Here is a 19,173-nt window from a genome sequence, read left to right on the forward strand (position 1 = left end):
AGAGTTTGAAAACCCCTGATTTAAAAAATAAGTTCACAGAAAAGAAGACAGTGAAACTATTGATTTGAAATCAACAAAGAAATAACATACCAACCAGATAACAAACAAGGATTTCAGCCTCCAGAATTGTCATTCTGGTATCTTTTACATTTTACCTAGGAAAAAATTAGTCTTGAAGGTGTCAGAATTATTTGACATAATGTAATATCTTATACTGAAAATGTTCTGAATATTCCTTTTAAACGAAAAAGGGTTTTTTAATTGTATTACTGTCAGACTATTTCTTAAATATCTTTTCTCTTTTATATAGAGAGAGAAGATTCATGAAAGATGCAAGAATATTTGTCCTCCTAAAGATACCTTCGACAGTACTCTCTTAAATACTCATGGTAAACACTATTCATTTACTTCTTAAAAAGTCATTTTCTTTTCTATAATATAATACACTTGTCAAATCTTTTTGTTGTTCTTATGATGATATCTGCTGCAATAGCTGCTGGTTTATTTTTAATGATCACTGAAAATCCAGTCATAATTGGATAGAGACATTGTAGGTTAAAAATACTAGAGATTCCTGTCCTCTAATTCTTCCTTGGCATCTCTGCAGTCCCGATTTGAAATTACGTCCATGACCGTGTTTCATTTAACTTCCTCTTATTTAAAAAAAAATGAAGAAGAGAAAGAAACTAGATTATGTGATTCTGCTGAGTTTCTGGCTACTGGTCATATTCTGAGCAATAAAGAATCCATTCTCCCACGTCTGTGTGGAGAACAAAAATTGGAATTTGTGACATTGTGGCATCCCTGACATACTGAAAGATCATTAGCAAGGGGGGGGGGCCTTGCACAGTGATTTTAATGGAGTCTGTAGCTGTAACAAGACTCTTTTTCCTGACATATTTTGGTTTTGTAGTGAGGTATCTCAAAGATTGAGAACTAACACAAAAGACAAGTAGAGAAAGTATAATGGAAAATCTAAAATAAGCTTGTAGTTCTTAATTCTTTTACTTTCCCATATGAGAGTTTCACTGGTGAATCAATGCTCATTGGGTGAAAGTTTGTCTGCGTCCCCTATTTCTAGTAATTACAGAATGCTTCCCTGTTTTTAATTACTCCATTGGATTCAGCTCATCTTGCCAGGATTTCTAATACCTCTGGTAGCTCAGTTTTTTCCCTTTCCATGGAAAATAATGTTCAATTTCCCTCTCCCCCCCCCTTTCATAGTTTAAGTTCTTGAGAACTAACTCTGATATTGAATTATGCTTTACCTTTGTCAGGACAATAACATTCTTCCTCTGTTAAATGCCTGTTGTACCACAGAGGGGTCTTGCTAGCGTTATATGAACAATATCATAGCTTTAGAATGGATAGCTTTTATTCTACATTAGTTCTGTATTTGTTAAAATGCCTGTTTAAGCACTTTATCTAGCCCAAAACATGCAGGCTTCAATAAGAATAACTATCCTGAGGAAAGGTTGGTGCAAAGCCAAACAGGATAAAAATCTCTGCATCAGGGCATTGGAGAGTGCATGTGGGAGAACAGATCTTTGATAAACTAACTCTCCAATCCTGGGTTGGAGTTGCCTATTTTTCTCCAGTCCCAGAAGACTTAACTTGGGGTCTCACTGCTGTAAGAGTTGCTGTGGCTTGAGACTGAGGACAGAAAGCTGAGGGATGGTTCTTGGGCCCTGTTGACTTTTGTTTTTTTTATACAAATAAAGTAAGAGCTCTATAGGTGAGAGGTGGTAAAAATTCCTTTTCACCATGGTTATTAAGTGGGGAGGAGGGGACCTCCAAGTGAGCTGTGGACTTCTAGTTTCATCTTCCTCTCTTTTTGGCTGGACAGGCCTCTGTACATTCTGACTGAGCTCCTTTTATGTGACGAGCCCCAAGAGTGTGGAATCTTCTCACTTCCAAAAGGGGACAAGGCATGGAGCTTCAGTGCAGCTCTTCTTCAGTCCTGACTTTTTTTCCTTCCCTATGCAACCACTCCTTATAATCATCACTTCAGCCCATGGGCTGCAACGGTACCAACTCCGTGTCACTTGCACAGTGGGTTAGGGCAGGCCACTGACAGAGAGGGGCAAAGGGGGTACGGCACAGGAGCCCGGCGTTTCAAAGGGCCCCGGAGCTCCCAGCTGCTGCTGCTCTGGATCCCTGGGCTCCTTTGAATTGCCACCGGAGCACCCGAGCGCCACTCCAAACAGCTCTGAGGCGTGGAGAGAGAACCCAGTGTCGTGCTCTGGGCAGCGCTAAGGGCTGACTGCCCTAAGCCACGCCCCTTCCACCCTAGCCCCACCCCCTTTGGTGTGGGGAGCCGGTCCCCCGATGCCTTACCCCCACAGTGTCAGCCCCACTGCGTTAATGTCTCTGAATCTGTGTGGATCCCGTGGTTCCTCCCATCACACCTCAATGCATTTGCCTTCTGGGTCTAACCCCATTGAGCATGCAACCCCCAGTGAGTGCCAATGAGAAGATTAAATGGTGCAGAGGGCCTTATGCTGGTCCTCATCAGCAAGATGAAGTTCACTCTGAATGAGTTTGAAGTGCTGCATTTCTTTTATAGCATGACTAATACCCTAATTTTTAAATCAGTCTAATTCTGACATATCCGAGTGCCACACAGAAACTGTAGGCAGGTCCCCCCCAATCACAAAGGGCAATGAGGCCTTTAATATCTGACTAATTAAATTAATTGTTTTAATAAGTTTTCTGATCACGGACTATAGAAGACTACAATGAAGTCTTATATTTATCATGCTAGCTTACTTATATTTTATTTATTTTTAGATAAATCCAGGACAGATCTGGAACAAGTACCTAAGGTATGATTGCAGTACAGTATAGGTTTTGTGAAGGAAAAATGTGCTTCTAGTGTATGACTTCATAGTGTGTTTGTATGTGAGCATATATAAGAGGAAGAACTGTTTTAATAGATATCCTCTGACCCTCCTAAGTTGCAGTAATGCACGTAGATCTTAGACAAAGCAATCCAGATGGATAATACTCAAGTTTTTTGGCTCTTTTTGTCTCCTGAGTGTCATTTATTCTTTTAGTGAATATTGAAGGGAAAACACAACTGCCATTATTTTCAAGCCTTAATTGATAAATAATCATAGAATCGTACACAGACAGCTACCTTGCTCTGTACTGAAGTGTGGCTGTGGTCTGTTGGACACCATTGTCTAGGAAAAACACTCCCAAGGAAAAGGAGGAGTGGGGGAATGTTAGATGCAAGTTACAGAACATAAGAAATGCCATATTGGGTCAGACCAGTTCTGTGTAGCCTTATATTCTGTTTTCTAACAGTGGCCAATGCTAGGTGCCCCAGAGGAATGAACAGAACACGTAATCTAGTGATCCCTCCCTTGTTACCTATTCCCAGCTTCTGACAAACAGAGGATAGGGACACTATTCCTACCCATCTTGGCTAATAGCCAGGGCTCGCCGAACCGCGGCAAGCACCGCTCGCCAGCCGCGCTGTCTGGCGATCTGCGCATGTGCAGGTCGCCCGAACCCGGCTCTTCCGGGTTGCAATCTACTTGCCATGGGCGAGTAGATTGTATTATTTGTCAAGCCCTGCTAATAGCCATTGATGAACCTACCCTATTGTTAGATCTGAGACTATTGCTATTTATTGTAGCATCTAGGCACCCTGTTAAGGATTAGGGCTCTATTGTGTTAGGCACTTAACATATAAATAACAAGACAACTCCTGTCCCAGTCTTTATGACAGACAGGTGGTCAGAACAGACAAACCTTCACCATTTTATTCAGACTAAAAAAATTGTCCAGTTTATAATACATTATCAGGGAAATGGTTTAATGTTGATCACTACGCATGCCCTGAAGGTCTGTAGTAGGGAATTAAGTGACTACTCGAGTAGTCAACTACCCGATAAGCTTAGGCTTATCAGGTAAAGTCACTACTCGTGTGTCCACGCTCCGCTCCCGCTGCCTCTGTATCAGAGGCAGCAAGTGGAGAGAGAGGGAAGCAGGAGCTGGTGCTTGGGGAAGCCAGCTTAAAAGCTGGTTTCCCCCCAGCACCTTCTCCATTCTGTGTGGGGGGAGGGGGAGCCGGGAGAGGGGACAGTGGAGGCAGAACTGCAGCAATCCCGGAACTGGGGCGAGCTAGGATTGTTCAGTCCTGGATCACGCCACCTCTGGGAGCTAACCCCTGCGTGCCCAGCTCCATTTAAACTGCAGAGCTGCAGTGAGGGGTAGTAAGCACCCCCTCCTCATTGACTAATTGAGTAGTCAATGGAAATTCCATCAACTATTTGATTAGCTAATTAACTGCTACTTAACATCCCTAATTTGTAGGGGTATGTCTACACTTTCACCCTCTTTCGAGAGAGAGATGCAAATGAAGACATTCGAAATTGCAAATGAAGCTGGGATTTAAATATCCTGTGCTTCATTTGCATATTCACATTATGGTGCTATTTCAAAATAACAGACGTTGTTAAGACACGGTTATTTTGAGAGAAAACCCTTCTCTCGAAATAACTGGTAAACTTCATTGTATGAGGAATAAGGGTTATTTCGAGAGAAGGGTTTTCTCTCGAAATAACCATGTCTTAACAGCGTCTGTTATTTCGAAATAGCGCTATTTTGAAATAGCTCCATGATGCAAATATGCAAATGAAGCACGGGGTATTTAAATCCTGGCTTCATTTGCAATTTCGAATGTCTTCATTTGCATCCCTCTCTCGAAAGAGGGTGCAAGTGTAGACATACCCTAAAGTTGTAGCTAAAGTCGTTTTCATTGCTACTTTTGAAATCAAGGCCAAGGAACAGATGGTGCTTTGTACTGATTTCTCACTGTTGAATCCTTTGATGTCGTGTGTGGTGCTTGGGGTGAATAGGGAGGAAATAGTCCAGTCCTCCTAAAAGTTCCAGGCCATATAGTGGTTTTAAGGAGTAAAACTAAGCCAGATGCAGCTGTGTCAGAGACCACGCTTCATTGAGATGAACAGAGGCAGGAACAGAATTGAGGCCTTCTAGTGACCAGAGTTGCTGCATTGCGCCTGGGGAGGCAGGCTTTGGAGCTATGTACTGACAATCCAGCATTCTGCAGAGTCCAGTTGCAGGGGCATCATGTGTGCTGTTGTACAGTGGGAATCAGAAACCTGGACTCAATGAATTAATTGCAAGATGGATCCACCACTTGGTGGAAGTGTGAGCAGCATGGAGCCTGCTCCACCTTTACGGATGGAGTACCAGCAGTGGAGCATCTCTCCTGCTGAAGAGTGTCCCAAAGAAGGATTCATTCCTGCCCCATAGAAGACCTCCCCTCAGTACAACTCAGGATTTGGGACTTGGACCATTTGTACGTCTGTACCATTAGGCTGTTTAACTGCAGAGTCAGGAAGACAACCCAGCACTGGGTCACATTCATTTCACAGTTGGAAAATGTGTCTCAATTGTAAGGAGTAGCTTGCTTGCTTGATTTATGTATTTGCTAGCAGACTTACCTGGTGTTGTCCAGGTCCTTCAGGGCAGGGGGCTGGCAGTGCGGGGGGTGCAGGACTTAGGGCAGGGCTTTGGGGATGTTTGGGGACGAGTGCAGGAAGATGTGAGAGTGAGCGTGTAAGAGTGAGCAGGGGGGTGAGAAGGGGCTCGGGCAGGGGACCCATCCGGTATGGGCCTTCTCTGTCCCTGTCTCCACCCCCAGCTCCCCTCCCCAACTTCCGGGTGTTTTCTGTCCCCCCAGCACTCCCTCCTCCCCAGCCATTTTCTTCTCCCCCCCCCCACCCCCCACAGTTGTCAGGGGCCTTTTTTCTCCATCCTCAGGCCCCTCCAGGTACCAGTGGGGGAAAAGGTGTGGGGCAGGGGGATACTTACTGGTGTGTTGACAAGCAAGATGGCTTAGCCCCAGCCCTGCTGGCCACTCTCTTGGTGGTATGACTGCCTTCAGTGGACACTGCAGGATAGCTCTCCCTCTGAACAGCAACCCCTTCCTTTGCATGTTACGCAAAACAGTCGTGTTCCTGGGCTTCCAGGTGTCCTGACCTTGCTTTAACTTAGAAGAAGAGGAAGCTGCCTTCCAAATTTGGTGGCCCTGTCTCATACCCTTTAATAGTTCTTGAACACACACAGAGACAGAGAGATGCTGCTTTTAGAGAAACTGACAGGTAGGATCCTCAGAAGAATTGTCAAAATGGGGTTGGTTGGTTTGCACTTTGTTTTCAAAGGGTGGGGAATAGTGATAAGGAAAGGAAACCAGAGGCAAGAGAGAGATGTAATTATTTATGTTTTTGTTTCAGATTTTTATGAAACCAGATTTTGCCTTGGAAGATTCCTTAACATTTAATGCGGTTTTACCATGGTCTCACTTTAATACTTCTGGAGGAAAGGGAAATCGTGATGCAGCTTCCTCAAAGTTGCTTCAGGAAAAGGTAAGTCTCAGTGCACTATGCTGTTGTTCAGTACAGCTGTTCCCTGATTACAAAGAAAACTATTCTAGCCAAGTCCACTGCCACTGCTCTCTACAGTTATGTGACTCATTAATTTTATGGCCCACGTATTACTTTAATCAGCCTAGGAGCTTTCAGTAAATGCCAGTGGGTGCCACTTTTCTGAGAAGACAATTTTTAAAAAATAAACACATCTGCCAAGGTAGGACCAATGAATGAGCATTGTTACATGCAATGTAAAGAGATTCTAGAAGTAACTACTAAAACAATCAAAGAAGACAATACCCATTGAGAACGTCTTTTGTGTGTGTTTTGAATATGACTAGAGCTTGCTGGAGGAGTGAGTGCAAGGAGTGAGTGTATATATTGACAGTTGAATAATAGTACAGCTTTCTCAAAGCTTTCAGGAAAACCCCATATTCAAGGCAGGATTTTCCGTGCACTTCAAGGAAGTATTAAACCTATGTCATCTTTCAGGCATTATACCAGCTGCATTGCTTCCTTTTACAGCAGGGTGGGGAGCCTATAGCTCGAGGGCTAGATCCAGCTGCAGCTTGCTTTTATCTGGCTTGTGAGCTTTGGAGCTCGCCCTCCAACAGGGAGCCAGATGGGGGCTGCTCCAGCCAGATCAGAACAGCCCTCCCCCCACCCCGTGTTACAGAGGGCCTTGGCCAAAGCAGCTGGGCCCACTGTGCCATGGGCAGTCAACTGGTTAAGCCTATAGTTTAATTGGGTAACAATTTACATGGGATTTTACATCCCTATACCCTCCTTCCTGGCCAGACCCCACGCTCCCAGCCTGCTCCTGCACCCTACCTCCTACCCAGACCCCACATCCTCACCCAGCCTGCTCCCCAGCTGCCCCTTCCCATGCACTGAACCCCTCATTTTTTTCCTCACCCCAGAGCCTGGCGGGGGGAGGGCCACTGGTCTTCCTAGGCTCTGGGGTGTAGCTTGAGGGTAGTGAGATGAATGTCTTTTTTTTTTTTTTTCCTTTTGCTTCTCATTTAGGGTCTCATCTGTGAGTGTGGGGTTTTTTCCCTCCCCACTTGGGGCCAGGTCTGCAAGGGTTTGTGGGTGTTTTCGTGCTTCTTACTTGCGTGTAACTCCTGACTGATTTTTCTATGGATCAGTGGCCCCCGTCCCAAAAAAGGTTCCCCACCCCTGTTTTACGGTTTCTATCACACATGCCTTGAGAGCACAGTGGTGGTTGATGGCAGAGCACTTTCAGCCATATGAGAAATAGGGGTCTTTGGACTAATCACACTCTGAGCTGTTGTGGATTTAAAACTTGTTCGTTTTTAATGGAAAAAGGAAAAAAGCAGACACCTGTTTTGTTGGTATAAATGCTCTTTCAAATCCCTTCCAACAGTTTAATATTGTTGTGACTCTTTTTTGTTTTTAATGTAAACATTTTCCCTGCATATTAAAGTGCAACTGCTTTTCGGAGCTTGCTCCCGTGTAGGTGATGATTGGGAAGAATAGCATTAGCCGCTCTCTCAGGAATAAATTCTTGCAGCTCTGGCTTTCCTTGCCCATTCATTGGGCATTAGATTGCAGCAAGGTCTATAACAGCGATTCTAAGCCATTGTCTTTCTGAGGTCCCCCACCATGCTATGAAAACACCACAGCCCACATAGGCCCACAGCTGGTTGTCTGTATATAAAAAACAGGGTTTGCATTAGGGGGTAGCAAGCAGGGCAGTTGTCTGGGGCCTCATGCCATGGGTCCCCGTGAAGCTAAGTTGCTCAGCCAGGGCTTTAGCCCCTGGTGGCAGGGCTCAGGGCCTTGGACTTCAGCCCCATGCAGTGGTGCTTCAGCTTTCTGCTGTGGGCCCCAGAGAGTCTAATGCTGACCCTGCTTGGTGGCCCCCCTGAAACCTGCCCGCCACCCACTGCAGGGCCCTGGACCCCTGGTTGAGAACCACTGTTGTCAGTGGCAACAGGTGAGAGAGTACAGAGGGGAACATGGGCCATATGACCTTCCCCCCCAGCCTGGGGAAGGGCAGGGACAATCCCCCTTCCAGCCCCTGCTCTCCCCTACCCTGCCTCTTCCCTCAGCCTTCTCCCCAGAGTGATGTGTCCCGGGAGACTAGCCGGCGAGGGAGGGCCTGGTGCTGATAACAGGGGCCTGCCCTCCCCACTCACCACGGCGTTTGGGAAGCATGTGCCCCCCCTGAGATGCTTTGAACTTATTACTGTCTGACAATGAAACATCAGTTTTAAGAAGCATGCAACTTGCAGAGAGTGGCTGGGCCAGGATCTTAGGCACTTGGATGAAATGCAGCTGGAGTTCTGAGTTAAGAAAAGAGAAACCGCTCTGGTACTTCAGGGTTTTTGCCCTAGTGCAACCAAAAATAAGAGCCAGCAGAGTCTCTCTAGTTTCCTTCCTGCAGCTTAATAGACTCAAAACACTAAAACAAACAATAGAATCTCAGTGGGGCAGCTCTGATGTATTCAGAGCTGCATTCCTGGCTTTCTAATAATTATGCTGCCCTGTTCTTTACATGAGCCTTACAAAAATGTGTGGCTCTGATCCTGCTTAGACTCAGCTCCGCCTGATTATATTCAGTGCAGTGCCCCCGTCCCTAGTCACCCTGCGCTACTTCCAAGTGGTACTCAGAAAACCCAGTCTGGACCCATCACTTGGAATTTTTATCCCCCCTTTCCCCCCTCCAAATTCCATGGCACTGTGTAGATCAGTTCCCTCAGATAGGGCCTTACCCAAGGGCATGATGCGTTGTGGTGGTGGGGGGTGGGAAGGGAAGGGTATTTGTAAATAAGCTTGTTGTGCATAGACCAAGATTTGCATAATCGATTGAGACTGTAAATCCTAAATGAGATAATTGTGAGAAGAAGTAGCATTACTTTTCAAAGGATTTAGCAGCCACGCCCCTGTTGAAGTCATTGTGATCTTCAGGTGTTCAGCACCTCTAAGAATCAGGCCATTTGGGTGTTAGAATTGAGATGACCAGGGCCCGATGGACCGCAGCGAGCCCCACCCGCTAGCTGCGCTGTCTGGCGATCTGCGCGTGCCAAATAGTGGCTCCCAGTGGCTGGCTGAGGGCAACCATGGGGAAGCCCACCATCTGAGAGAACTTCTCTAGAAAAAAGTGAATTCAGGAGGGTATCACAGAGAACTCGGCCCTTTCAAAACCTCCTTCTCCCAGCTGTCCTCTTTCTCCCCAAGAAGCAGGAGCTGCTTAGCTCAGACCATCAAGCACAGACAAGTTTCATCCTGTTGGGGGTGCCTACCCTGGTGTAGCAGCCTTAGTGCATGGCAGAGTTTATTACATGTGCTATTCTCATTGCAGGCCCATCTCACCCTCTCAGTAGTATATTGCAGTGGGGTTACTGTCTGACGTCTGAAATATAAAGGCTAGGGCAGACTCCTTTAATTGCTTTCTTTTCTGCAAACGTGATTTCACCAGAAAGGAGATTCTCAACCTTCCCAGTGCTTTTGAACTCACTAACAAAACTGGGAGGTTACTCATTTGAGACTGACTTTTAATCCAGTGGTTTTTAATCCAGTGTTAGTGGCCACAGTCAGCTGATCATTGTAGTACAAATGAATGTATTTATAGAAATAATTGAAAAGATACTCACCACAAGCATTTGAATGCTTTTTCAATGTGATAAATTTGCCAGGTGTTACAACACACGGTTGTTGTTTTTTTTCTCTCTCTCAAGCTGAGTCATTATCTGGATATTGTGGAAGTAAATATTGCTCATCAAATTTCTCTACGCTCAGAAGCATTTTTCCATGCAATGACCTCTCAGCATGAGTTGCAGGACTACCTCAGGAAAACCTCCCAGGCTGTAAAAATTCTTCGGGATAAAATCGCACAAATTGATAAAGTAATGTGTGAAGGCCCTCTTCAAGTTTTAAGACTATCACTCACCAGAAATAACTGTGTGAAAGCATACAACAAACTGAAGTTAATGGCTACTGTACACCAAACACAGCCTACAGTACAGCTGTTGTTGTCCACTTCTGAATTTGTTGGCGCATTGGATTTAATAGCAACAACACAAGAGGTACTGCAGCAAGAACTTCAGGGCATTCACAGTTTCCGGTAGGTGACATTTGCAAACCTCTGAAAGTAGTAAAATGAAATATAAATCCTATTGCAGAATGTCAAGCAGTTATTTTATCCTAAATTTTACATACTTAAACTGAATCTGCTCTAATCCCTGTTCATTCTTGGGTAATACTGTGTAGAAAAATACTTGATAATTACTCTGTAGTGTAACCTATCAGAGGAGCCCATAAATGACTGGTGAGTGTGTGTTGGAGAGAAGGATTTTTTGAAGGCACTTGAAATATCTATTTATATTATGTATAGGGCCCCCAAACCAAATATAAGCTGCATTATAACTGGTTAAAATACAGGAAACAAAGGGTAGGAATAAATGGTAAGTTTTCCAAATGGTGAGAGGTAACCAGTGAGGTCCTCCAAGGGTCTATCCTAGGACCAAACCTATTCAACTTATTTATAAATGATCTAGAGAAAGGGGTAAACATGGAGGTGGCAAAATTTGCAGATGATGCCAAACTGTTCAAGATAGTTCAGACCAAAGCAGACTGAGGAGCTTCAAAAAGATCTCACCAAACTAAGTAATGGGGCAACACAATGGCAAATGAAATTTAATGTTGATAAATGTAAAGTAATGCACATTGGAAGAAATAATCCCAACTATACATACAATATCATGGGGACTAATTTATCTACAGCTACTCAGAGAGAGCTTGGAGTCACTGTGGATAGTTCTCTGAAAACATCCACTCAGTGTGCAGCGGCGATCAAAAAAGCAAATAGAAAGTTAGGAATTATTAAAAGAGGGATAGAGAATAAGACGGAAAATATCTTCTTGCCTCTGTATAAAACCGTGGTATGCCCACATCTTGAATACCGCGTACAGATGTGGTCGCCTCATCTCAAAAAAAGATATATTGGAATTGGAAAAGGGCAACAAAAATCATTAGGAGTTTGGAACGGGTCCCATATGAAGGGAGATTAAAAAGACTTGGACTTTACAGCTTAGAAAAGAGGAGACCAAGGGGAAATATGATAGAGATCTATAAAATCACGACTGGTATGGAAAAAGTGAATAAGGAAAAGTTATTTACTTATTCCCACAATATAAGAATTAGGGGTCACCAAATGAAATGAGTAGGTAGCAGGTTTAAAACACACAAAAGGAAGTTTTTCTTCACTCAGTGCACAGTCAAACTGTGTAACTCTTTGCCAGAGGATGTGGTGAAGGCTAGAACTTTAACGGTTCAAAAAAGAGCTCTGGAGACAGTCATACAGGTGTTTGTTGACACTATCTGCTAATCTATGATGATCAGCCCTGGGGCTATAGTATCGGACCGTTTTAACCCACAATATGCTTTTTACCTTAAAATCACACTTAAAGTGTCACTGTACTATAGCTGATTCACCAAGGGTGTGTTTGATTAAATTATGTTAATATGTACAACATAATCACATATTGTAACACTTTTTCAGTCCATAAAGTGCATGCATTAGGGCTTGCATTATTTTATGTCTCAAAGCTAAAAATGATCTAGAGTGGGACACTCACCCTTGGTTTGACCACATTACACCATATACAAGGGCCAGACCAGTATAAAGGGGGGGGGGCTAACGGGCCCCTAGCCAGCAGGGATTCGATTTCTCCTGTGCAGCCAGTGTAGAGGACAGCTGCAAGGCCTCCTTTCAAGGATTTCCTCACAAGTCCTAGTGTCCGAGAATTGCTGGAAGTAGGAGAGACTGCTGCAGTGAGTGCTTAATTTATAGTGAAAGAGGTGCTAAGGCAAGTAAATAGGTGATACACGCCCTCAATAGCTGTATTGTATAACTGAACTAGGTCCCTGGTATGGGCACCTGAGAGTAAAACCTACCATGTTTATACCCACACAGAGGCTCTACTGGAACCTTTGGGAATCATATAGGCAACCCTTTCCCCAACCAGAAACTGATTGGAGGGCCCTGCATATCTACTCTCCATCTTCCTTATCTCCAGGCCCCCAGAGCCAGAGTTGAAGCCTCTTCAGGAGCAAGAGGAGGATCTAGAGGAAGAAGGCACCTTGATGGCCAACATCTCCTCATCCTCTATGGATAAGGCAATCTTGCCACAACCTTCCATAGCTTTGAATGACTTCACACTCTTTCAAGAACTTTTTCAAAGACTAGCGGACACTTAGCAAGTCCCACTGGAGGAAATCCACAAGCTACAACATAAGTTGCTAGACATCTTGCAGGCCTCCACATTGGTGGAAATCACACTTCTAGTCAAGAAAGCCTTATCAGATCCAGTTTAGATTATCTAGCAGATCTCTGCGTCCATACCACCAACTTGCAAGACAAGAAATATTGTGTTCCTGCAAAAGACATGGAGGCTTTTTTTTCCTCATCCTACCCCAAGTTCTCTCATAGTTAATGTAGTGAATGAGAAAGGAGACAACATCACTGTCTGACGACTCCATACAATAAAAAATGGAAGTTGGCTCAGACATCTTTGACCACAAAGCCTATTCATCTGTCACATTCCAGTTCAGGTTCACTACTTATAGGGCACTCCTGTCGAAATATCCAGGGCTTGACAATTAGTGCAGTCCACTCACCCGTGGCGAGTAGGTTTTAGCCCTGCATGGCGCCGCAGACTGATCAGTGCTTGCGCAGCGTGCCAAACCACACGGCTGGCGAGCGGGGCTCACCACCACTTGTCACGCCCTGGAAATATCCATATGAACTACCCAGATGTGCTGACTTTGGGATTTCCCCAGGGGGTGGTGCTCTGCCCCAGGCCTCATCCCACCTCCCCCTACCCATTCCCCCAAGCTTCTGTCCTACCCTCGCCTCTTCCTGGCCCTGCTCAAGGATTATCAATACCAAGTACAGGCAGTCCCCGACTTACGTGGATCCGACTTACGTCGGATCCCTAGATACGAACGGGGTGAGGCAACTCCCGCACATGCGCAGCAGCATTCCCGGGGCTCGCTCACCTGGGTCCTAGGATCCTCCTCCTCCTCGGGCCGGCTCCGACTGGGGTCCCGCAGAGCTGCCGGGCAGAGGAAAAGTGCCTCCCCACGCCCGCTGCCACCCCCACCCCTCTGCCAGCAACAGGCTGCCCCCTCCCCTGAGCAACAGGCTGCCGAACAGCAGACAAAAGCAGCCTCTCCGCCCCTCCTCCCCTCTATACATGCCTGGCTCCCGGAGCGCAGCAGCCTCCCCGGGGCTCAGCAGCCTCCCCGGGGCTCGCTCACCTGGGTCCTAGAATCCACCTCCTCCTCCTCTTCGGCCAGCTCCAACTGGCCTCTGCCTGCAGCAGCTGGCCACAGGGACAGGGATCCCGCAGAGCTGCTGGGCAGAGGAAAAGTGCCCCCCCCGCCCGCTCCCCCCCCCCCGCGGCCTCGCAGCCTCCCCCCTCCCTCCCTGCCAGCAAAAGGCTGCCCCCTCCCCTGAGCAACAGGCTGCCGAACAGCAGACAAAAGCAGCCTCTCTGCCCCTCCTCCCCCTATACATGCTGGGCTCCCTGGGCAAACAAAGACTCCACCAAAACAAACAAAGTGCTGGCCTCATTGTGTTAGCAAAAAAAGGACCCTCCTCCTAGAACCCTGGGTGGTGTGTGGAAATAAAGCTATTCGCTCAAAGCATGGTGCAAAGCTGTTTGGTATTTGATGAGTTACTCCTTTAGTCCTGAGTTTGTCACAGGGACAGAAATAGATGTGAAATCTTCTGAACAGGGGAACAGACAGCAAAACAAACATTAGAGGGGAGTTAACCTTTCCCTATGCTATCCAAAACTAAAAAAAATGTTTGGCTAGAGTTTCCCCTACAATATGTACCAGTTCCGACTTACATACAAATTCAACTTAAGAACAAACCTACAGTCCCTATCTTGTACGTAACCCGGGGACTGCCTGTACTCTGTTTTGGCCTGTCCACAGCACACAGGGTTTTTCCAAAGTCATGGCAGCACACCTCTGCAAACAAGGAATCATGATATTCGCCTACTTTGACGATTGCCCAAGAAAGGCCCTGTCTTAAGACGATACATTCAAGGCTATTGAAGGACCAAAGAATCTCTTCTCCAATCTAGGCTTTGAAGTAAACATGAAAAAATGAATACTAACACCGGTACAGCAACCAGAATTTATCAGAGCACAGTTGGACATTACAGAGGCCAAAACCTTCCTCCCAACCCACAGATTCAACACAATTGTCAACCTCACTTCCAAGGTGCAAATAAGTCCAGAGCTCTCCACCAGAATCTGTCTGCAGTTGCTTGGCCATATGGTAGCACTACATTCATAGTCAGACGTGATATATTTCATACATGCTTCCTCCAAGACTGGCTTTGAACTATCTGCTTATCACACAGGCACAACCTGAACTGATCGCTGTTTGTACCATTCAAGACCAAAGTCTCATTAGAATGGTGGGCAAAGCCCCAGAATGTCTGCAGGGGAGTTCCCTTTTCTATCTTCTAATGTCCTTGGCACTGATGCCTTCCTCTACAGAGCCACACAATAGTCCCTGTCAGAATCTATGCTCCACATTAACCTTCTAGAACTACATGCAGTCCAAAGTGCATGCCGACGCTTTCTTCCATTAATTACTAATGCAAACATCAGAGTAATGACAGACAATGTCACCTGGATCTTACATCGACACGTGAGAGGGAGCTTGGTCTCAATCCCTGTGCACCGAGGCCATAAAATTGTTGAAGTCGTGCATTTGACACAATGTCTCTATCTCGGTTGCATACCTGTCTGGCTACCAGAGTACTCCAGTAGGCTCCTTGAGCGGAAGTTCTCTCAAGGCCATGAATAAGAGAGAGAGAAGCCAAACCTACAGATGAGTTTCAGTCATGGGGGTGGGAGTGTTCCTGAGAATAGACCTATTTGTCACACCCCAAAATCCCACGTTTCTACAGAAGGGTGGGCCTTAATCACTCATCCTTCAGAGATGCCTTTCTGATGGTATAAATGCACCTTTCCATGCTTTCCTATTCTTTTCAGGGTACTATACAAGATAAAAGTAGGACAAGCCAAAGTCATTCTAAAAGCTCCAGCCTGGCCCCTACAGATGTGGTATCTTTCCCTCTTATACATGGCAGTTTGTCCTCCAATTCACCCGGCTCCCCACTGCTTCTCTCAGGATGCATATATCAGGAGAGGTCTATTATGAAAGCTTGCAGTGTTCTGAATTTGATAGTCATTGGAGATATGTATATAGACCATGGTTATGATTTTATATAACTCTGCCTATAGAAATACTGTGTTCATAAACATCTGCTCCCACTCTCAATAGAGCAGGGAGAAGTTAGACAGAGAGGGACAACTTCCATGCCAATTGGTTACACAAAACTGACTTCAAATAACTATTCACTTGCCAGGCCAGGAAAGTACAACGGTAGACCATTAGAATTAATGAAAAGATATTGAAATTACTCAAAAATGAAAAGAACATCCTGGCTACCAAGCATTAAGTGAAGAGGGAATTTCTCTCCTCTGAATAACCATGGGTCACCATGGACTGGGGCTGTGTCTACACTACAGATTACTTTGGAATAATTTACATCACTCAGGAATGTGAATAATTCAAACCCTAAGGTGACATAAGTTATACCGAGCTAAATGACGGTCTGGACAGTACTATGTTGGTGGGAGAACTTCTCCCTTCAGGATAGCCAGCCACTACCTCTTACAGAGGTGGGAGTTATTTCCTGTCAACTTTGTGTTCTCACCAGAAGTGCTACTGCAGCACAGCAACCTTAGTGCAGTTGTGCCACTGGACTGTAGACATAGACTAAAAGGAGGGTGTAGGACAGACCTCTGGGTTCAGCCTGGAACTGTGGGACCACTGTGATTCCTTAAGCCTCGGCTGTATCTTACAGTGCTACGCTAGTGACAAGTAGCACTCTCCTCCAGATGCTACTATCACTGAACTGACAATGTGCAAACACACACATGGCTAAGTTGCATGAATGTTCTCCCAGGCCTCTCATGAATTATCCACGGAGAGACACCAGAAGATTCCACTGAGACCCAGTGTTGCACCTGAGAAATGTACCGTTTTACGCTGCTCAAGACCCTCTGGAACAATGCAAGCTCATTAGTTAGTTCACTATTTCATTAAAGGGCAGTGGATATGCACCAGCCTTTGTAATCTGAGCATATCTACTTAGGACAAACTCTCACTGGTTAAGATTAAACATTAAGTTTATTCACTACAGACAGATTTTAAATCATTATAAGGGGTAGGCATAAAGATCAGGGATCCTTACATAAGAAATAAAAAGTAAACTTGCATTCTAAATCTAAGTGAGCGTTGAATTGAGCAATTTTTCTCAACCTACTAGGCATTTTAAACAGCTCACAGTTTATGATGTACTGGCTGAATTCCCGGCTCAGCCCTCCACACACAACCTCAGCCTCCCCCCTCTATAACAGTCTTATTGCCTTCCGAGTATATCGGGGAGGAGAGAGAGGTGGACTCATGATGCTGTATGCCGGAATTTCGGGTGTGTGTGTGTGTGTGTGTGTGTGTGTGTGTGTGTGCACACGTGAGCACTTTTTTTTGTAAATGTGGACCGCAAGGATGTGAATGCACCCCCACTCTCTTTGGTCCCTCAAGTAAGCAGGGAAATCAGCCCCAGCCTTCCCCCAGCTGTCCAGAGCATGAGGCAGGGTCAGCTTGTGCAGCGCGTCGCTCCTGTCTTCTCCTGGCCCTTATTTTATATCCTCAGTTAATGTTCCTGGAAAAATACTGGCTCAGACATAGAGTCAACTATCAACTATCCTGAGGTCTTGCTGAGTCAGAGAGTTAAGCAGTCCCCATTAGGTGGAGCTCAAGCAACTTCTCTTATTGAATTGTAAATCTCGTGTTTATAATTCCCTGGCTGGTCAAAGGCTGATCTGGTTGTGGGGCACTCCTTTGTTGCCACTGGAGAGCTAGCAATTCCTAGACTTACAACATGTTTCAGTAACAACCACCATAGAGCAGAATCTCATACTCCAGATACAATGACATACGTATTTTGACAGAACAGTGGAATTTCTGTTACTCATTATTTTCCATAGGATAGCTTACAAGGCATTCTTTGTACAGAATATCATAGTAATATACATGTGGTGAATATGGTGGGTACAGGATGCTGTTTTGAGGTACAATATGTCACCGGAGGGAGGAGGAGCCTTTCAAAAGCTGGCTCGGAACAAGATTTTTAACCTAGAATCTGAGGGACGGACAGTCTGTGTATACTGACTATAGCTAGGGAGTACGCTAGGCTATGATTTTAAGGTGATTGGTAATTCTTCTTAGAAAACCAAATTTATCTAATATGAAAGCATAAAACCAGATGTGTCCCTGCATTTTTTTTTTTTTTTTTTTTAGGTATAACACTTATTCATATGCTTTCCTTTACTCTTCCAGCTTTGAATCTGTGGTTTTTCTAGTAAATAAACTTTTGGTTAATTTTTATCCCAAGCAGGTCTCTCTTGTGCAAACTGTGGAATATGTGGGCCAAAGTATGCTGGTATGTGCGGGGGCTAGTTTCAGGACTTCAGGGATGACAAAACAAAGGGGGAACGTCTGAGTGTCTGGCAGTTTAGATCTTAGGCAGAACATATTTGGGGAGACTTCAGACTGGGGGGCTGTTGGTGTCAAGTTTTTTGGGGGAGGAACCGCAGGCCTAAGGGCTAGATGCGGCCCTCAGCTTACCTGGACCAAGCTCCCGAGGCTCAGCGTTGGGAGCCTGTGCTGTTGCTCTAGCCTCCCTGCCGTCCACCGTCAGGGGTGGAGCACACAAAATCCCCAAGGCTCTGGTGTGCGGGGGGGGGGGGGGGGGGACTGTGGGGAGTGTTTTTCTCCTTCTCAGTCAGGGGCTTCTCACTTTGCTTCTCACTTCTGTGTGGCCCCCGTCTGATTTTCCTGTGGATCAGCGGCCCCTGACCCAAAAAAGGTTCTTTACCCCTATTTTAGAGAGTAACTGGGCTTTTGAGAGTTGGGGTGAGAACTTATTTTGGTGGCTGGGCTGCTGGTTGCAGGGATCTGAATCATAGTGACATAACACAAAGGTCCCTAATGTTATAGGCCTGTGGTGACAGAATTCTTTATTGGTGTTGGTGTACCCCAAAACATCACAGGTGGATAAGGAACTGGCTATAGGGGAGATAGAAACAGATTGCGCTGGAAGGTGAACTGTTAGACTGCGGGGGAATTATGGGTGGAAGTTCTCAGGAATTGGTTTTGATTCAATAGGTATATTAATGACACTGGCGCAAAAAGTAGGAGTAGGCTAATACAATTTGCTGATACAGTATTGAGAGGCATTGTCAATACTTAAGAAGATCACAGTATTATGCAGGAAGAACAGCATGATCTTGGAGAACGGAGCAACAGAAGTGGGATTAAATTAAATAATACTGAGTACAAAGTCTTGCAGTTGGGATCGAATTATCAGCATTTCTGCTATAAAATGGGGGCTCATCAGTTGGAAGCAACCAAGGAAGAGAGGTACCTGAGTGTGCTGGTTGATCACAGGATGAATATGATCCCTCATTTTGATGTGGCCACAAAAAAGGGAAAATGTGATCAATTTTAGGATGTATCAGATAAGGCCTCTCTCTCTCTCTCTCATGTATGTATGTATTAATGCCACTCTAGAAAGCACTATAGGGACCTCATTTGCAATACTGCTTGCAGTTCTGGTTACCCAAGTTCAAGAAAGATGAATTCAAA

The 19,173-nt window shown here is 45.3% G+C and overlaps 1 protein-coding gene across 3 annotated transcripts in view; it reads left to right on the top strand.

Moving 5' to 3' along the window:
• The window catches only part of VPS54 (VPS54 subunit of GARP complex), an 83,013-nt gene that overhangs the window by 24,165 nt on the left and 39,675 nt on the right, over positions 1-19,173 (top strand). For all 3 annotated transcript variants that reach the window (XR_012903028.1, XM_075925590.1, XM_075925589.1), the window contains exons 5-8: positions 311-389; positions 2,791-2,825; positions 6,270-6,401; positions 10,109-10,494. Coding sequence is in view for 2 of the 3 variants with exons in the window: in XM_075925590.1 (XP_075781705.1) it covers positions 311-389; positions 2,791-2,825; positions 6,270-6,401; positions 10,109-10,494 (632 nt within the window). In the remaining variant the exon portion in view is untranslated. The remainder of the gene's footprint in view (positions 1-310; positions 390-2,790; positions 2,826-6,269; positions 6,402-10,108; positions 10,495-19,173) is intronic.

Source organism: Pelodiscus sinensis, chromosome 3, assembly GCF_049634645.1.
Source record: "Pelodiscus sinensis isolate JC-2024 chromosome 3, ASM4963464v1, whole genome shotgun sequence".
In the NCBI taxonomy this organism is placed as follows: Eukaryota; Metazoa; Chordata; order Testudines; family Trionychidae; genus Pelodiscus; species Pelodiscus sinensis.